Below are 17,758 nucleotides of genomic sequence, written 5' to 3'. Positions count from 1 at the left end.
TGATTAAGCTCAAAGACCTCACAATAGTCTTAGAGATTTCTTAATGAAGTACGTTTGAAACCTTGTTCCATGTTATTATTATAATAAGGTTTAAAATATGTTGTCTCACTTCTTAATAAGATGTAGTTTCAGGTGCCTAAGTTTTCTACTATAGTCTGTTGCTTTAAAACAGGAACTTCAAGGTTATATTCTGCCTCTAGGTTTCACTCCTAACCATGGAAAAAACAGCTGCGGAAAAAAAGGGCGAATGAAGTAATTTTTCTTTCCAGATTATTTCCGCTTAGTGTGTTTAGCTTCACGAAAAGCGTGCGAATGACAGCTGATTTTCAATTGCTGAGTTACAGTTTCAAATAATTACAGAAATTAAGTGCTGAGTGACAAAGACGTCATGAGTTACCATCACAAATAAGGGCTAGCAATGGCCTGGAAGTGAATGTTTTAAAGTAATAGACTATAGTTACATACTTTATGTGAATAAATAAATACTGTATTTTCTCAAACATTCTCTCTCTTTTTCTATAGTTACACACTTTATGTGAATAAATAAATATTGTATTTCCTCAAACATTCTCTCTCTTTTTCTATAGTTACATACTTTATGTGAATAAATAAATACTGCATTTTCTCAAACATTCTCTCTCTTTTTCTATAGTTACATAGTTTATGTGAATAAATAAATACTGCATTTTCTCAAACATTCTCTCTCTTTTTCTATAGTTACATAGTTTATGTGAATAAATAAATACTGTATTTCCTCAAACATTCTCTCTCTTTTTCTATAGTTACATACTTTATGTGAATAAATAAATACTGTATTTCCTCAAACATTCTCTCTCTTTTTCTATAGTTACATACTTTATGTGAATAAATAAATACTGTATTTTCTCAAACATTCTCTCTCTTTTTCTATAGTTACATACTTTATGTGAATAAATAAATACTGTATTTTCTCAAACATTTTCTCTCTTTTTCTATAGTTACATACTTTATGTGAATAAATAAATACTGTATTTCCTCAAACATTCTCTCTCTTTTTCTATAGTTACATACTTTATGTGAATAAATAAATACTGTATTTCCTCAAACATTCTCTCTCTTTTTCTATAGTTACATACTTTATGTGAATAAATAAATACTGCATTTTCTCAAACATTCTCTCTCTTTTTCTATAGTTACATAGTTTATGTGAATAAATAAATACTGTATTTCCTCAAACATTCTCTCTCTTTTTCTATAGTTACATACTTTATGTGAATAAATAAATACTGTATTTTCTCAAACATTCTCTCTCTTTTTCTATAGTTACATACTTTATGTGAATGAATAAATACTGTATTTTCTCAAACATTCTCTCTCTTTTTCTATAGTTACATACTTTATGTGAATAAATAAATACTGTATTTTCTCAAACATTCTCTCTCTTTTTCTTTTTTACTAATTTTATCGTATGAAAACCAAGAGGGGAAAATTATGCAAATAATTTAATTTCCGAAGGTAGCGGTTACAGCAAGAACACAACAAATGAAAAGTAGTCATATGTAAACTACAAATGGCAGTCTCAATATAATATCTCTGAAAGAAAAGTACATTCCAATAAGAATACATAGTAAATATTAACATTACGTTATCTAATAAGATATCTTCATTTTCCACTTCGTATTCCTATTTCCTTTATTTCTACTTGAATCTAACCCTTTCTTATTGTTGTCTTTGCTACTCCTTAGACTTCAAATCCTCCATAAACAGTAAGAGCAGGTGAATGTGCAGCTGAATCGCAGAACTCGTAGACCAAATATCAGTTCGCATTTGCTTCGCTGTTATGGATCGGTTCTCGTATTAAACTTATAAGGTATTTCTTCCGCCTTCTTAGCATGCCTTCGTGGTGTAGTGGTCAGCACGATCGACGCGTATTTGAGAGGTCCGTGGTTCGAGTCCCGGTGAAGGCATTACTCATTTTTCATCTTTCTTGCTTCAAATAAACCTAATGTCTGCACAAGCTGCAATAAAGTTCAAAAGTTAGAACGGAAAGGTTCGGAGTAACTTTCGAGATATTTAGAGAGGGTTTGTCTTCTTTAGTAAGATGAAAACAATCACTACGTGGACAAATTCATTTCAAAATTTAGGAAAGTTCGTTCTGAAGTGAGGAAGGGGAAAATTATGAGAAAATTTTTTTAATCTTCAAAAATTGGCGGTAAAAAGCTGGGGAAGTCAGGAAATATCAAACATAGTTTCACACTAGCCAGGATCGTATGTAAGTAATTTAATCTTCAAAAATTTTAGATTATCAAATTTCTTGTCTAACTTATTTTTAACTAATTTTGCAGATAAGCCTGAAGTTAAGATAATAAATGTCACAGGATGTTGCTATAGGCCTGGAGGAAATTACGAAATTCTGTGCCAGTCTGAAGCATATCCGCCACCGGTTCTGTACTGGAGTTGGAAACCGGTTTGCCGTGACCTCGAATGCAGCGGCTCGGATGAATGGGAAGTCATAGAAGATTACTATGAAGTAAATAATAGTACCGTGTGGTTAACGAATAGTAATGGAGACCTTTTTTCCTCTGCTATTTTCCTTACAGCGCAAAAATCAGGATTTTATAAATGCAGCAGCAAGAATGAAAAAGGCATTGCAGAAGATCAAATACCATTTATTGTGTCTGGTGAGTATTTAAACAAATATCAGAAAAGCAAATTTTATATAATTTTACAGCAAAAAAAAAAAAAAATTCTAATTTGTCCAGCATGTCACCTTTCGCCACTTAAATATTTCAGCTGGTTATGACCCGTTTGAGGCCTTTAAGGTTTTTTTTAAAACTGTGCCATTTCAGTGTCTTTTGATGGGTGGGTTAAGAGATACTCCTATTTCAGCCTTTTCATTAAGGTTTTTTGGCTAATCTTTGGAATATGGTAACAGGTTAGTAAGACGAAAACAAAATCACTACGTGGACGAATTCATTTCAAAATTTAGGAAAGTTCGTTCTGAACTGAGGAAGGGGAAAACTATGAGAAATTTTTTTTAATCTTCAGAACCGGGCGGTAAAAAGCTAGGGAAGTCAGGAAATATCAAACATAGTTTCACGCTAGCCATGATCGTATGTAAGTAATTTAATCTTCGAAAATTTTAGATTATCAAATTTTTGAATTCAAAAATTTTAGGTTACCAACACATTACACTCTAACAATACTACATTAATGATTTTTTAAAAAGTGGACGATCACCAAGCTACAAATGTGAGGACTGCCATCAGAAATTTAGTGACCTAAAAAATTGGAAATATCATCAAGATAAAATTCATACTTCTAACAGGTAATTATGTGTGTCCTGTATGTCATGCTAATTTTGAAAAGCGAGAAGTAATATTTCATTTCAATAATGTTCATGATGTTGATTTCAATCATACTGAGCTAAAATTTAATTCATTTAATGATTTTTTGGCATGGAAGGCAGAAATTGAAAATAATACGAAGTCAAAATTTCTTATGGAGTGAGCACATTTGGCTAATCTTTGGAATATGGTAACAGGTAGTTTGGCGACATTTTGGTAAGGTGATAAAGGTTACTAGCTAGGACTTTAGCAGTGTACATAGATAAAGTCAAGAGTGTGCGCAAAGCCATTTTTGTGCAATTCTGGGATGTTTTTTTAAGTGAAAATAGGTCGACGTGTACATAGATGATACCGTGTATGTGCAATTCTTAAAAACGCGGCAAGCAGTGGGCGATTCTGCACTTTCTGCCAATGTCGCACCTAATCTTCGTCATGATTAAGCACTTTTGTTCCATAAAAGTTCTAGCATAAGCGTAATTCGGCTAGCAGATTGTTGAAAAAAAAATGCTGAGTGAAAAAAAAAAAAAAAACCCTTTGTGAAAACAAAATGGTGTCCAAAAAAAAAAAACTAGGAGGTGTCTATAGCAGGGTTGGTCGCCAAATTTTCGCCAAAAAATCACCAAGTTACCATAATTCGAAGATTAACCGGTTTTTTTACAAAAATCAACCCATTTTAGAACTTCTCTTTTAGTAACATCCGGCGCACACAAACGTCCGTTCTTCTTTAATGTGGTATGACTTTCTCAAGTACCAAACTTCCGAAAGAGTTTGAGTTTCCGCATATCCATCTTGAGGTCCAAAAGTGATATTTTTGCTTAAATTAATTATATTCCCTTATACGCATAAAAGGATTATGTCTTGCAGTTTCCACAAATTCAGTTTCAGCCATATGTACGAAAAAAAAATAGCTTTCTTCCTAACATTTGTACACTGCGCAAAACAAAGGAGGGGAATAGTTCTATATCTTTCATTCTATTGGGCTGATTGACAAAATTCAACTTGCATGTTTCATGTCTTGCAAGCGCGATTTAGGATATATATAAGATTAATATATAGCATTGTTCTAATATAGATATTTTGACCAAAATCGAATTTTTTCTTAAATGACATACCAATTCTTTTCCATATTTGATTCTACGATTCAAATTACGCCAAACCGCCAAGTTTTTTAAAAATCACAGGAGTAGTTTCTAAAAAATTAGCTCTCAAAGTTTTAGCTCCTCAGTGTTAATTGAATTGAATATACATTTATATATATCTCTTTTTTATTAAACGTATTTGATTCTTCCTTTCACATTTAGAAATTTAGATTCATTCCAAATAAAATTCTCCCATTTTTTATGATTTATTTTTAAAATTTGTATTTTAAAATAATTTTTATAAATTTTCCGAAAAAAATTATCAATTATAATTTATAACATTTTTACCATCATCTTAAAGTAGATATATTTCTAGGCACACGTGCGAAAAATTACAATTTTTTATTCAATATTTCCAAAAATATACGTGAATTTATATATTGGCGCGTTTAAAAATTTGGCATATTTGTTGAAAGCGATAATAACATCAAATGCGGTTTGGGCACTTTGTTAAAATTATTTGAACGGAGGAACGAAGTGCCTTTTTTTCCGCTCCTGCACAATGTAAAAAGCTTAATACGATGTGACCTTTCTTCCGGTATTGCACAATGGAAGGAAAAGGAAAATGGGTTGCCATATATTATGAAATTCGCCAAATGAATTATTCTTGGCCCAAAGTGAAAAAATATGCCAAGATAAATTTTTGAATTTCTCCGTAAATTTTGCACCATGTTCTACAAAATTTAATAATATTTAGGCATAATTTGAATAATAGATTCAAAATATGGAAAAAAATTGGTATTTTATTTTAAAAAAGTCCGAGTTTGTGCCAAAATACCTATGTTAGAACATTTGTATATATATAAGTCTAATATATATCCTAAGTCGCGCTTTCGAGAGATGAAAAACGCAATTTGAATTTCGTCAATCGGCCCAGTAGAACGGGAGATATAGAACTGTCCCCCTTTTTTTGGGGGGGTGCAGTGTACTTAAAATAAGAGCACCGTTCTAAATGAAATGTTAACACGTGTTTCATTCAGTCCAGCTTCTTTTATTTATTTATTTTGAACACTTGCTCTTGCCCGTTTAATATATCTTCCCACCAACTATAATGAAAGATTAAAAATAGAAAGGCTGAAATGGCACGATTGTTTCATTCAGAAAACTTGCAGAAAGGGGGGCAAAAAGTCTGAAATGGCATGATTTTTGCTGCTACCTTTCAAAAAACCTGAATCTGGAAAGTACGAAATAGAACATGACGATTTTAAATAACAACGAGCTTTAAGTAAAGTGTCACTTCCAGTTGATCGTTTCTAAACAAAATTTAATTTATTGCTCCAATAACTAGAAAGATCTATAATATGAAAATTTGGATTACTTTTATCAGGTATAATTGGCCATATAAAAAGAGTTTTTTTTAATACCAACATACTCAAATATATACCATTTTATCTTTTTACATTATAAATAATATTTTATTGGGAACCGAATAACACCTAATTTGATTAGATTTCAAGTAAGGAAATTAAATATTTATAAAATTAGATGAATAGCATAATTTACTTAAATATTTAAAATAAATACTTTGAGAGGAATACCATAATTTACTTTTTTTGTAAATTATTTCTATAGTATCAACGAATGAATCCAAATTCAATTTGATCTGTAGATATATATGTTCTCGCGATATTTATGAAGTATCACTTAGTATATACCTGATAAATATCGTGGTATATTAACTGAAAATATTAGTATACTAACTGATACCTATCACCTATTAGTATATCAGGCATTATGTTTTTAGGTATCAGTTAGCAATGCTCGATCAACGGCAACAATATGTTCTGTTTCATGTACCTAAAAATATGCTATATTGGTTGCTACAAAATTGTTATGGACGTCAAGTAAGGTACAACTGCCGATTGTCCATTAAAGACTCTCAAGGTCGTATCACACATTCAAAACATTGCGGAAGAACAACTTTCCTGCTTTGCCATACGATGAGTAACACCAGTCATCTTCAATCGTTTTGGGGTTACCATGTAAAGGGGAAGCTAGTTCTCTAACACAAATGGTGGTTGATGACGGGACATTCGATGCTGATAGCTGATTGGTTGTTGAAAACGAATAACTTCAGTTTTTTCTAAAAGAGAGGGAAAAATCGAGCGTCTTTCTTTCAGTGATAAAGCAGGTAGAAAAAGTGTCTGAAACTGTTGTTTGTCGGGCTTCAAGTACCACTTTCGATTTTCCAATTTTAACCCAAATCTAATCAAGTTTTAATATTGTTACGGATTTGGTATTTAAATAGCTTATGTTAGTTGAATTGTAAATTAAATTGTTTTATTTCCCGCGCAGTGCAGCGCGTGACGAATATTAAAAGAAAGCTAAGCCGGAAAATGGAAAATACAAGAGCGCGTGCATTTAACATTTAATAAATAAAAAAATAAAATCTCTTTTTTAGAAAAAAGAGATATTTAATAAATATCTCTTTTTATCTCTTTTGATTTCGAGAAAGTTCCAGAAAGTTCTCGCGCGCGATTTAAAAATCTTATAAAAGCAGGAAAACCTCTCAGTTCTTAGTCAGTTATTTTTAGTTAGCTTGTTGTTGATTTAAGAGTTTGTTTAGAAAACTGCTCTTGTTGATTGTAGCGAATTCGCGGATTAGCTTTCTTTAGCTGTTTTGAATTAACTTCTATTGAACGTTTGAGTAGTTAAGATAACTACTGTGAGATATTGTAATACTGAAAGAATATCTGAGGAAATTTTTGTTGTAATAATAATAAATTTTGTTCATTTTTTTCATCGGGCTTGTGCATTCATTTCGTAACGAACCCGTACGCACGCAACAATATGAATGCTGAAAACTTAAATGCGGATAATAGAACACACTTTTTTATTATTCGTGCTTGTTCACTTCGAAATTTGTGCTTGTGCACTGAAAACTCACTATCGAATTTTTGGACCACCAACACTGCCTTCTTACCTATTTGTATAGGTGGCGGTAGGTATTAAAGACAAACAAAGCTAAATTCAAACTGGACATACAATGATAACAGCATGCATATGAGAAACAGAAACGAATCTGAAATTCTTTATTTAAAGGAAATAGTAATTTAAAGGAATATTGTCAGTAATGAAATCTATGTGAAGAACAAGCGTAAATATTTAAGAGTTAAATTTTCTCTTCAAGAACCTATAAAAGTGTCATTTAGTCGCTTTTCATTTTCTATAAAATAAGAAAATAAGCAACAAAATCTGAAAACTTTCAGTTTTCATACTACGTGCAAAGGGGCTTTTTTTAACGTTTCGTACTTTGTTTATTAAATATCATGTTCTTCTCACTTAAAACATAAAATTCAGTTCAACAGCAATATCACAAAATAATTTAAAAAAGAGCATATCTTGAGAATTTCAAATGCACAGTCTCGCGCGTTGCGAATAATTTTTTTAATATTTTTTTTTTTTGTGCAGTTGCCATAACTCGCTTTGAGATCGTTGAGTTTGTTAATAAAAAATTCGTTAACGTTTAACGAAATATGAAATATGCAATAAAAACAAATCCCAAATTTTGGCTTCTAGATGCCCATATTCGAGTGGAGGACTACGTTATTCAAAATTTGATGTCTCTAAGTGACGTTGTTTTTTCACACTGCGGGAAACATACACACATTCATGCAGATTTCTCACTATTTAATTTTTTTAAACGTTTATGGAGGGCGATAATATTTGGCGGCAACAATGTGAAAAGTGAAATGTCGTTAATAGTGAGCCAGTGCTAAATGCCAAAACAAAATTAATAGCTCTTCTGGGCCAGTTGCCCCTTTGGGATTAAAAGAGTTCTCTGGAAATGCAAAGTCAAGGGTTAAATTCATCAAATCTAATGAGAATGCACTAGCGAAGTAAAGCACTGCGGATTTACATAATTTCTGAGTAAGCTATTCGTACGAACTGAAATAATTCTTGCACTTAAACTTGTATTTCATAAGATTTAATTTAAGATTTAACTTGAAATTAATGGAAATAATTACTGAGAGAATTAGATTTTTGTAGACTAGTTTACATGAGTTAAGATCACTTGGGGTCACGTGATATGAAAAGGCGAATCGAGATGTTGAACCATGAAAGCATAGTAAATTCTTAAATTAATGTCTTTTTACAAATTTATTGTCTTTATTTATTGGCTTTTTACAAAATTTTAAACCACATTAAAATGTTTATGCCGTCAAAATAAAAAATTCTTAAAACTAACATTTGTTAACATTTTTTGGTACTATTCCGTTTTGAGGACCGTAAAAAAATTGCAGCGACAATGTATGCGCAAAAGCGCCAAATCTAGCAAACGCGCCCATTTAACAGCGCGCCAAATCTAGCGTACGCTCTATATTTCGTAAGACACCATTGAAATACTAGTTCAGTTTTTAAATCCTTTTTTGATATCCTATGGATTTAAGAATTTGGGAATTACCCGTGACGAAAAGTCTGTAATAGAATTTTGAGTAAAGTGCAGAATCACCCACTGCTTGACGCGTTTTTAAGAATTGCACATACTCGGTATCCATGTACACATCGACCTATTTTCACTTTAAAAAAATCCCAGAATTGCACAAAAATGTCACTGCGCACACCCTTGACTTTATCTATGTACACATCGACCTAATTTCACTTAAAAAGTAAAAGAAAATGGACAAAAATCGAATTGTTTTTTACCCTTGTAAAAAGCGGCAAAAAAATAAGTGGGCGATTCTGCACTTTACTCAGAATTTTTTCATAAAAAAGGCATCATTCATTATAGAAAATTATGTTTGAACAACCAACGAGATGGAATTATGCTTTAGCGATAACTCGGTAGAGAAACAGCGATGCAGGCATCCATTCAGTTATGTTTAGCAATTTTTATATAAATTATAATAGTAAAAAAGTATTACACGAAATTAACATTTCATCTAAATTGAAACATCAATCTTAAATAGTTATTTACTATTATGTACTTCCTTTCTTGCGTTAGGGTTGCCGCAATTATTTTTGGCAGCTCTGGCATCAACAATAATTTGGCGATTTCTTACGGCCCTCAAAACCGAATAGTACCCATTTTTTATGTGTATACTGTATGCTGTCGCCAACAAAGTCTGCTTGGCGAGATTTGCCCCGGCGAAACGGAAAAGTACCCTTTTTCTTTCTTTTTCTGTATGCTTTCCCTGGAAATAGTATTATTGTAACATATCCAGATGTTATCAGCGCATGAAATAAAATATGCATTTAAGAAGATTAGGTCAGGAAAGTTTGATGTACATTTGACGTATTTAACCATAGATAGTTTCGGTATAGTCAAACTTTGCTAACTATTCAGACAACACACTGCCGGGTCTGGCAAAGGACTCGTTGAATATTTTGGAAAATGCTCTGCAGTTAATGTTTTTCGCATTAGTAAAAATTTAAAACAGTTAGTACCTTTCGAACTGACATAAATCTAGAACAGGTGCTGCATTCAGCCCTTACAAAAAAGACTACACATAAAGTAGATTAGTGAAACTCGCTTAAAATTTTATCGGCGCGGAATTTAAAGTATCGGCTAGCGAGACGCTTATGCCGGAACATAATTTTAAGCAAAACTGGCGGGAGTAAATAATAGCAAGACGATTCTGCTATAAGCTGTAATCTTAAATACAAAATTTTCATTTTAAATACCGATAATACCTCATTGCATTCTGGTGAGAAATACGAAAAGGCTTAAATCATAACAATATATTAATTAAAATAAAAAACTCATCAATATTTGTTTGACTCTTCTGGAATGATTTTAGGTTTATTTATTAAGTCTTACAAAATTTCTTTTATTTAGCGCCAAAATTTACGAAATGTGTTACTGAATTTATTTTTCAGACATAGAAAGTGGATTTCAAATTTATTATGATGAAACCGAACCTTTGGAAACGTCACCGTTTTCCTTAACGTGCAAAGCAAGCTTAGATCTCTTCACGGATTTACATTGGAGATGGATACCTTACGGGCAAAGCGAAAGTATTCCTTCTTATAATGCAAAAATAGGTGATATTAATTTATTATGAATAAAACTGAGCTATTTCTTCCATTAATTTTCTTAGCTTTAAATATATTATTATAAAGATCTTGTTCTTTAAAATAAAGTACAATTTATTTAAATTTTCAGAAAAACTAAAATCGTCTAACAATATTGGAATTTCATTGGAAATTGCATCTATCAAATTAAGTGATGCAGGGAAATACATATGCGTGGCGGAAAAGCGAAATGAAAACAGCTCGGAGGAAAAATCTGTTCTGATAAATGTAAAAGGTAACAGAAATGTTTGTAGACGATAATTTTCATTGTATTTTACTAGTTTATTACCATACATTATTCATCTAAAAACATCCCTTCTGATAAACCTAAAAGGTAACATAATTACAAAGATTTGGTTTATATGATTATGGCAGAGCACTTGAAGGCTACTTCGCCTAAGGGTCAGGATACCTTCATGAAAGTTTTCCTTAAGGAACTTGGCTAGTGTGCACCTTACACATGGGGAAAACCACGAAAACACCCATGCAGCCAGCCCTTTCGCAGGATTCGTACCTTGGAGCGAACTACCAGTGTTTAGCGATTTTACCACTCGGCAGCTGGTGGGCGGGGATTAGGGGATACAGTCGTCAAATTTTGATGGTGAAGAATCGTCATCCTCAGAATTACGAAGGATAAAATTTCATTATATTTTACTAATTTATTACTATAATGTATTTCTCTAAAAAATGAACTCTGATAAATGTAAAAGCTAACAGAATTGCAATGGAAAAATTTTAATTTCATTTTACTAATGTATTTACTAACTCATTACATTTTAATAATTTATTATAAATAAATTTTCATTATATTATACTAATTTATTACTATAGTGCATTTCTCTAAAAAATCCGCTCTGATAAATGTAAAAGCAAACAGAATTGTAATGGATAAATTTTCATTTCATTTTACTAATTTATTTACTAATTCATTATATTTTACTAATTTATTATAAATAAATTTTCATTATATTATACTAATTTATTACTACTGGTGTATTTCTTTAAAAAATTTGCGCGTATAAATGTAAAAGCTAACAGAATGTAAAAGCTAAAAAATATAAAATGATAAAAGCTAAAAGTAAAGGATATATGTAAAAGCTAACAGTAAAGGATATAAAGCATATATTTAACAGTAAAGGATATATATATAACAGCAAAGGATATATATCTGATAAATGTAAAAGCTAACAGTAAAGGATATATTTTCATTACATTTTACTATGGAGGGAAAGTTCTGTCGTATTTTATATAGGCAGGTGATTTTTCTTGTAAATAAAAAAAAACATCTGGCTAGTGAGTCAATCGGATTTTTTTTTTTTTTTTTTTGTTTTTGTTTTTTTAGCTGCTGTATAATATAAAAGGTGCCCTTTTTTACCGTTCATCATTTACTTGTAATATTTAAAGGGAAAAACATGTCGGTAGATAAAGTGCATTTACGACACTGCATTTTATATGAATTCCAAAAAGGAAGCAACGCATCTGTTGCATGTAAAAATTTATGTGCGGTATTTGGAAAAGATATTGTAAATGTTCGTACTTGTCAAAGATGGTTTAGGAAATTTCGTTCCGGGGACCTGAGCCTCAAAGAAAGTGTTCGATCTGGACGACCATCCAAGATCGATAATGATGTTTTGCGATCCATGTTGGAAAATAATCCACATTTAACAAGTTGAGAAATTGCAGAAGAGTTTGGCATTCATTATACAACTGTTGGAGATCCCATTAAATCTCTTGGGTTTGTGTTAAAGCAAAGTGTTTGGGTTCCACATGAATTAACGGAAAAGAATTTGTCTGATCGTGTAAGAATATGTTCATCACATCTGATGAGACACAATGTGGAGCCGTTTTTGGACAGGCTGGTTACTGGAGAGGAAAAGTGGATTCTTTACGAGAATATTAAAAGAAAAAAATCTTACTGCAAACCAGGAACATCATCAGCAACAGTTCCAAAACCAAGTATCCATCAACGAAAAGTACTGCTTTGTTTGTGGTGGGACAGGAAAGGTACAGTGTATTACGAGTTGCTGAAACATGGAAAAAACATCAACGCGGATCTGTACTGCAATCAGCTGGATAAATTGAATGCAGCTATCAAAGAAAAAAGGCCAGCATTAGCGTCCAGAAAAAGGAATAGTGTTCCATCACGATAATGCTCGCCCGCATACTGCAGTGGTGACACTACAAAAACTGAATGCGTTAGGATGGGAAATCCTTAGTCACCCCCCGTATTCACCTGACATTGCACCCTCTGATTATTAACTGTTCAGATCTCTGCAAAATTATCTAACGGGAAAAAAATTCAAGTCTTTTGAAAGTGTTTCTAAGGCGGTTGCTGACTATTTTAACTCCATGGATGAGAACTTCTACAAAACAGGAAGTTACAGGTTACCTGGAAGATGGCAACAGGTTGTAACAAATAACGGAGCATATATAATTGATTAATATTAAACACATATTTTTATAAATGAATTCAAATATTTTCTTTAAAATACGACAGAACTTTCCCTCCAACCCTAATTTATTTACCAAGTCATCATGTTTGGGTCTCATCCCAAATAACACACACTAAATAAATTCGCTGGTTCGATTCTTTATTAATTCTCATAATTAATTACAATTAACTCATAGCTGTGACCAGCCCTCTTACACGTCGATGGCGATTCTCAAACTCGTCTGATCATCACATTACAGATGCGCATGCGTGGATTACATTACAGATGCGCAGGCGCGAACATGCCGCCCCGCGTTGCAATGCTTAGCATTCAACTATTGTAATTAAGATATAGCATAAAAAATTAAACAAGTATATCATAAACAATTTTGAATAAGTACTATTACATAAAATCATTATTATAATTAGACATTTACCATATACATCAGCGTACAACTCAAAGCAATACAATATAACATTTCAGTTACATAATGACATTTTATGTGAAGCACACTCAATATTGTACAATAACTATAAAGACAATACTCATTTTTGTATTCGTAAGACACATAATTTGCTAATTGGTCGTTTGAAAGTTCCAGTTTTAGTTTTTACATTACACACGCGAACCTTTCCATCTTTACCATAAAATACTTCTATTATACGACCAACCGCCCAATTACAACAAGGCAAATTATCTTTAATTAAGTCCATGTCTCCAACTTGTATATTGTTTTTAGAACTTTGCCATTTAGATCGATTTTGTAAATGACTTAAATAATTGGAGTTCCATTTTTTCCAGATAATTTGTACTAATTTTGTGATCTGTTGCCACAATTTTAACCTGTTAATGTTAACTTCCGTGATATCTGGCTCAGGGATCGAATTAATTGCTCTACCAATTAAAAAATGCCCAGGTGTTAGAACCTCTAAATCATCAATGTCCGAAGACAAGGGTGTCAATGGTCGGGAATTTAAAATTCCTTCAATCTGAATCATAATTGTTAAAAATTGTTCAAATGTCAATTTTGCATTACCTACGACACGTTTGAAATGGTACTTAAAAGATTTAACTCCAGCCTCCCAAAGGCCTCCAAAATTAGGTGCTCTGGGAGGGAGAAATTTCCATTCGATATTCTCAGAACTCAAATAACCAGCTAAAAGCTCATCTTGTTCGTTCACTAGTTTGTTTAACCTCTTTAATTCTGCATTTGCACCTGCAAAATTCGTAGCGTTATCACTAAATAGTGTTAAACTTTTACCTCTTCGTGCAAAGAAACGTTTAAAGGTAGCTATTAATGCTTCAGATGTTAGGTCTGTTACCAGCTGTAAATGAATGGCCTTAGTAACCATACAAATGAATATACACACATAAACTTTTAGATATGTACCTTTTCTCTGGTTTTTGTACTTAATTAAGAATGGGCCTCCAGTACAATTGAATGTAAGATTAGCTGTGATTCTTTCCTTGGGTTAATCACCCATGATTTGCTGAGCTACAATGGGATTGGCTTTAAAACATATTATACAATTTTTTACAATTTTTCTACAAACATTTCTACCACTTACAATCCAAAATTTTTGTCTTATATGATATAACAAAGATTGAGGACCCACATGCAAATATTTTAAATGATAGTAATTAACTATTAACTCAGTTAATTTATGTTTAGAAGGCAGAATAATAGGAAATTTTTTCTCATAAGTTAAATTGCTATTTTTTAATCTACTTCCAACTCTCAACAGTCCATTACTGTCAATGAAAGGGTTGAGACTTTTTATAGAACTATTTCTTGGAACAATACCTGATTTTTTAAGATCATTTATCTCATTTATAAAATACTCACCCTGTACTAATTTTATTAAAGTTTCTTCAGCTGCTCTCAATTCTCCCACTTGTAAATTACCTACCTGCTTTTGTTCTTGCTTACAATTCTTGTAAAACCTAAAACAAAAACTTATAATACGAATTAATTTTAAATACTTATTACTGCGATTCAATAAATCATTAATAAAATTTTTCACATTCAGATTTAAACATGTAGATAGTTCAGAATCAGCACAGTTTTTAAGTTCATTACTGTCCTTTTCAGTAATTGCTTCAGGTATAACTCTTATAGGGTACTCATCCTCCATTAAGAAGTCAGGCCCGTTCCACCACAGTTGACTTAGTTGCAGTTTTTGGCAGACATACCTCTAGATATCAGATCTGATGGATTTTCTTCAGAAGCGATATGATGCCACTGTGCTATTTCAGTCAGATCCTGTATCTTTGAAATCCGGTTTGCGACAAATGTCTTGAGCAGGTGTGGCTCTTTGTTGATCCATGACAGCACAATCATTGAATCGGTCCAAAGGTGGATAGCAGTAAGCTCCAATTTTAACGATGATTTCACTCGATGCATTAGTTTAGCTAATAGCACTGCTGCGCAAAGCTCAAGTCTTGGGATTGTAGTCTTCTTTAGGGGGGGAGACACGCGATTTACTGCACACCAACCTCATTGATGTATGGTTTGTTGCTGATGTTGCTTTACAGTAGATAACTGCTCCATAGGCGGCTTCTGAGGCATCACAGAAACCATGTAATTCAATCTTGATTCTATCCGGTAATAAAATACATCTAGGGACTTCAATGTTGTTAATTAGCTGCAAGGTAGTTGAGAATTCTTTCCATTCTTTAGCCTCCTTTTCTGGCAAAACATCATTCCAGTTCAATTTTAACAGCCATAATTTCTGCATAAATATTTTTGCTACAATTATGACTGGAGAAATTATACCCAATGGGTCAAAGATCCGAGATATGACGGATAACACTTGCCGTTTCGTAACCTTTACGTTGTCTTCGATTTTAACGTTGAAGCTCAAACAATCTCCTTTTGACTTCCATAAAATACCTAATGCTTTAGATTCTTCTGATTTACCAAAGGGATATGTTTTGTCGTTTGTTTGACACAGTTCAGTAGCATTACTACACCACTTATGGAGTAACATACCTCCACTCTTCAAAATGCCTATTAACTGATTTTGAAGTTCTAACGCAGAACTTAGCGACTCAGCTCCAGATAGAATATCGTCCATGTACATGTCTTCTCTCAGTACAGGTGCTGCTAAAGGAAAATTTATCTCCTTCATCCTTTGACAGCTGTACAAGTGTTCTCATTGCTAAAAATGGCGCACTCACAGTTCCATAGGTAACGGTGGTTAGCTCAAAGTTTTTAACTGGCTTATCAATGCCTTCTTTCCATAAAATCCTTTGCAACTTCCACTGATCTGGATGGATAGAAATAGCTCGATACATCTTTTGTATATCAGCAGTGAAAGCAAAAATATATTTCCTGAATCTCACCATAATTGAGAATAAATCATCTTGTATCACACCTCCATTATACTGTATAGAATTTAGAGAGTTTCCTTTGCTTGTCAAAGAAGAAGCGTTAAATACTACCCTCAAGGGAGTCGACTTACTTTTCTCTTCTCCCCTATATACTCCAATATGAGGAATGTAATATGAACCTCGTTCATCCTCGCTTTCACTCACCTCGACCATATGTCCTAACTGTTGATATTCTTTTAAAAAATCTGAATATAATTTTAAATATTCGGGATTCTTTACTAAGCGTTTCCATAAGGAATTTAATTTACTCGTTGCAATTTGTTTAGAACTTCCTAAAGTGTCCGGATCCTCCTTTAATGTCATTTTAACAACGTACCTACCGGTTTTATCTCGTGTATAATTTTCTACGAAATGTTTCTCACAAATTAAAAATTCTTTGTTTTTGGGTTTATCAGTTTCAATATTTTCTAATTCCCAAAATTTTCTAAGAGCTTTATCTAAGTTGTCTTCTTCCTTTATCAACCCACAATGAACCCTGTTTTCAGTCTCTGTTGGAATACTTCCAGACACGATGAAACCAAAAACTGTATCTTGAAAAATAAGATCAGGATTATTCATTCGAATTTGACTCGGTTTCAAAAGTTCATAAAAAACTCCCGCTCCCAACAACATATCTACCCTTTCTGGAACATTAAATCCTTCATCTGCTAATTTTAAATTAGGAAGATCTTGCACTGAAATTTTAACTTTGCGCGAAGGTGTTAAATCAGCAGTTATTTTTGGAATTACTAAAAAGTCCAAATTCTTTATAAAAGTTCCTTCTTTATTGCATATCGAAGCATTAATTTCATGCTTTATTGTTAAAGTAGCATCATTTATTCCCGAAACGGAAATGTTTGTTTTTTCTTTCTCTAACTGCAAATGCTCAATAAGATTCCGTGTCAAAAAGTTCGACATACTGCCCCCGTCCAGCAAACACTTCACTCTGTGTTTTTTCCCCTCGTTATCAATTAGAAAACATATGACTGTTGAAAGCAGAACTGTACTCTGTTTATTCGAATAATTGCTAATAAATGCCTTTTGAACGAACTCCTGCGCATTAACATTCAAGGTCGATGAGTCATCTCGTTTGGGAATGTTGCAGTCAGATACATTTGTTTTGTTTTTATTTTGTTCCGATTCCTTTACGATATTATTTACTTTCGGAAAGTGAATAGTTTTGTCGTGCCGTTTTTGACAAAAACAAGAATATTTCGATGGGCAATTTGATACTGAATGCATATGTAGACAGTTAAAACATAATTTATTAGATTTCACAACCTGTACTCTTTCTTGTACCGGTAATTTTAAATACGATGGGCATTTTGCCAATCCGTGATTCTCGTGGCATAAAATACAGTTCTCTGTTTTAACATCTGATAAAAACACTTTAGCTACACTTTTTGAGCTATTATACTTACGATTAACATGAGAATTCTCAATAAGAGGTTTTCCTCGTGACGTGAAATATAAA

The 17,758-nt window shown here is 32.5% G+C and overlaps 1 protein-coding gene across 2 annotated transcripts in view; it reads left to right on the top strand.

Moving 5' to 3' along the window:
• Positions 1 to 17,758, top strand: part of LOC118206022 (vascular endothelial growth factor receptor 1-like) — a 152,675-nt gene that overhangs the window by 74,030 nt on the left and 60,887 nt on the right. The window contains exons 8-10 of one of the 2 annotated variants that reach the window (XM_085826657.1): positions 2,325 to 2,660; positions 10,286 to 10,450; positions 10,572 to 10,715. In XM_085826657.1, the coding sequence (XP_085682783.1) occupies positions 2,325 to 2,660; positions 10,286 to 10,450; positions 10,572 to 10,715 (645 nt within the window). The remainder of the gene's footprint in view (positions 1 to 2,324; positions 2,661 to 10,285; positions 10,451 to 10,571; positions 10,716 to 17,758) is intronic. The other variant, XM_085826658.1, reaches the window with a different exon arrangement.

The sequence above is a fragment of the Stegodyphus dumicola genome, chromosome 11 (assembly GCF_044657685.1).
Source record: "Stegodyphus dumicola isolate Sdum_Otavi_A_Nest chromosome 11, ASM4465768v1".
Taxonomy (NCBI): domain Eukaryota; kingdom Metazoa; phylum Arthropoda; class Arachnida; order Araneae; family Eresidae; genus Stegodyphus; species Stegodyphus dumicola.
This window is presented reverse-complemented; position numbering and strand designations above follow the sequence as displayed.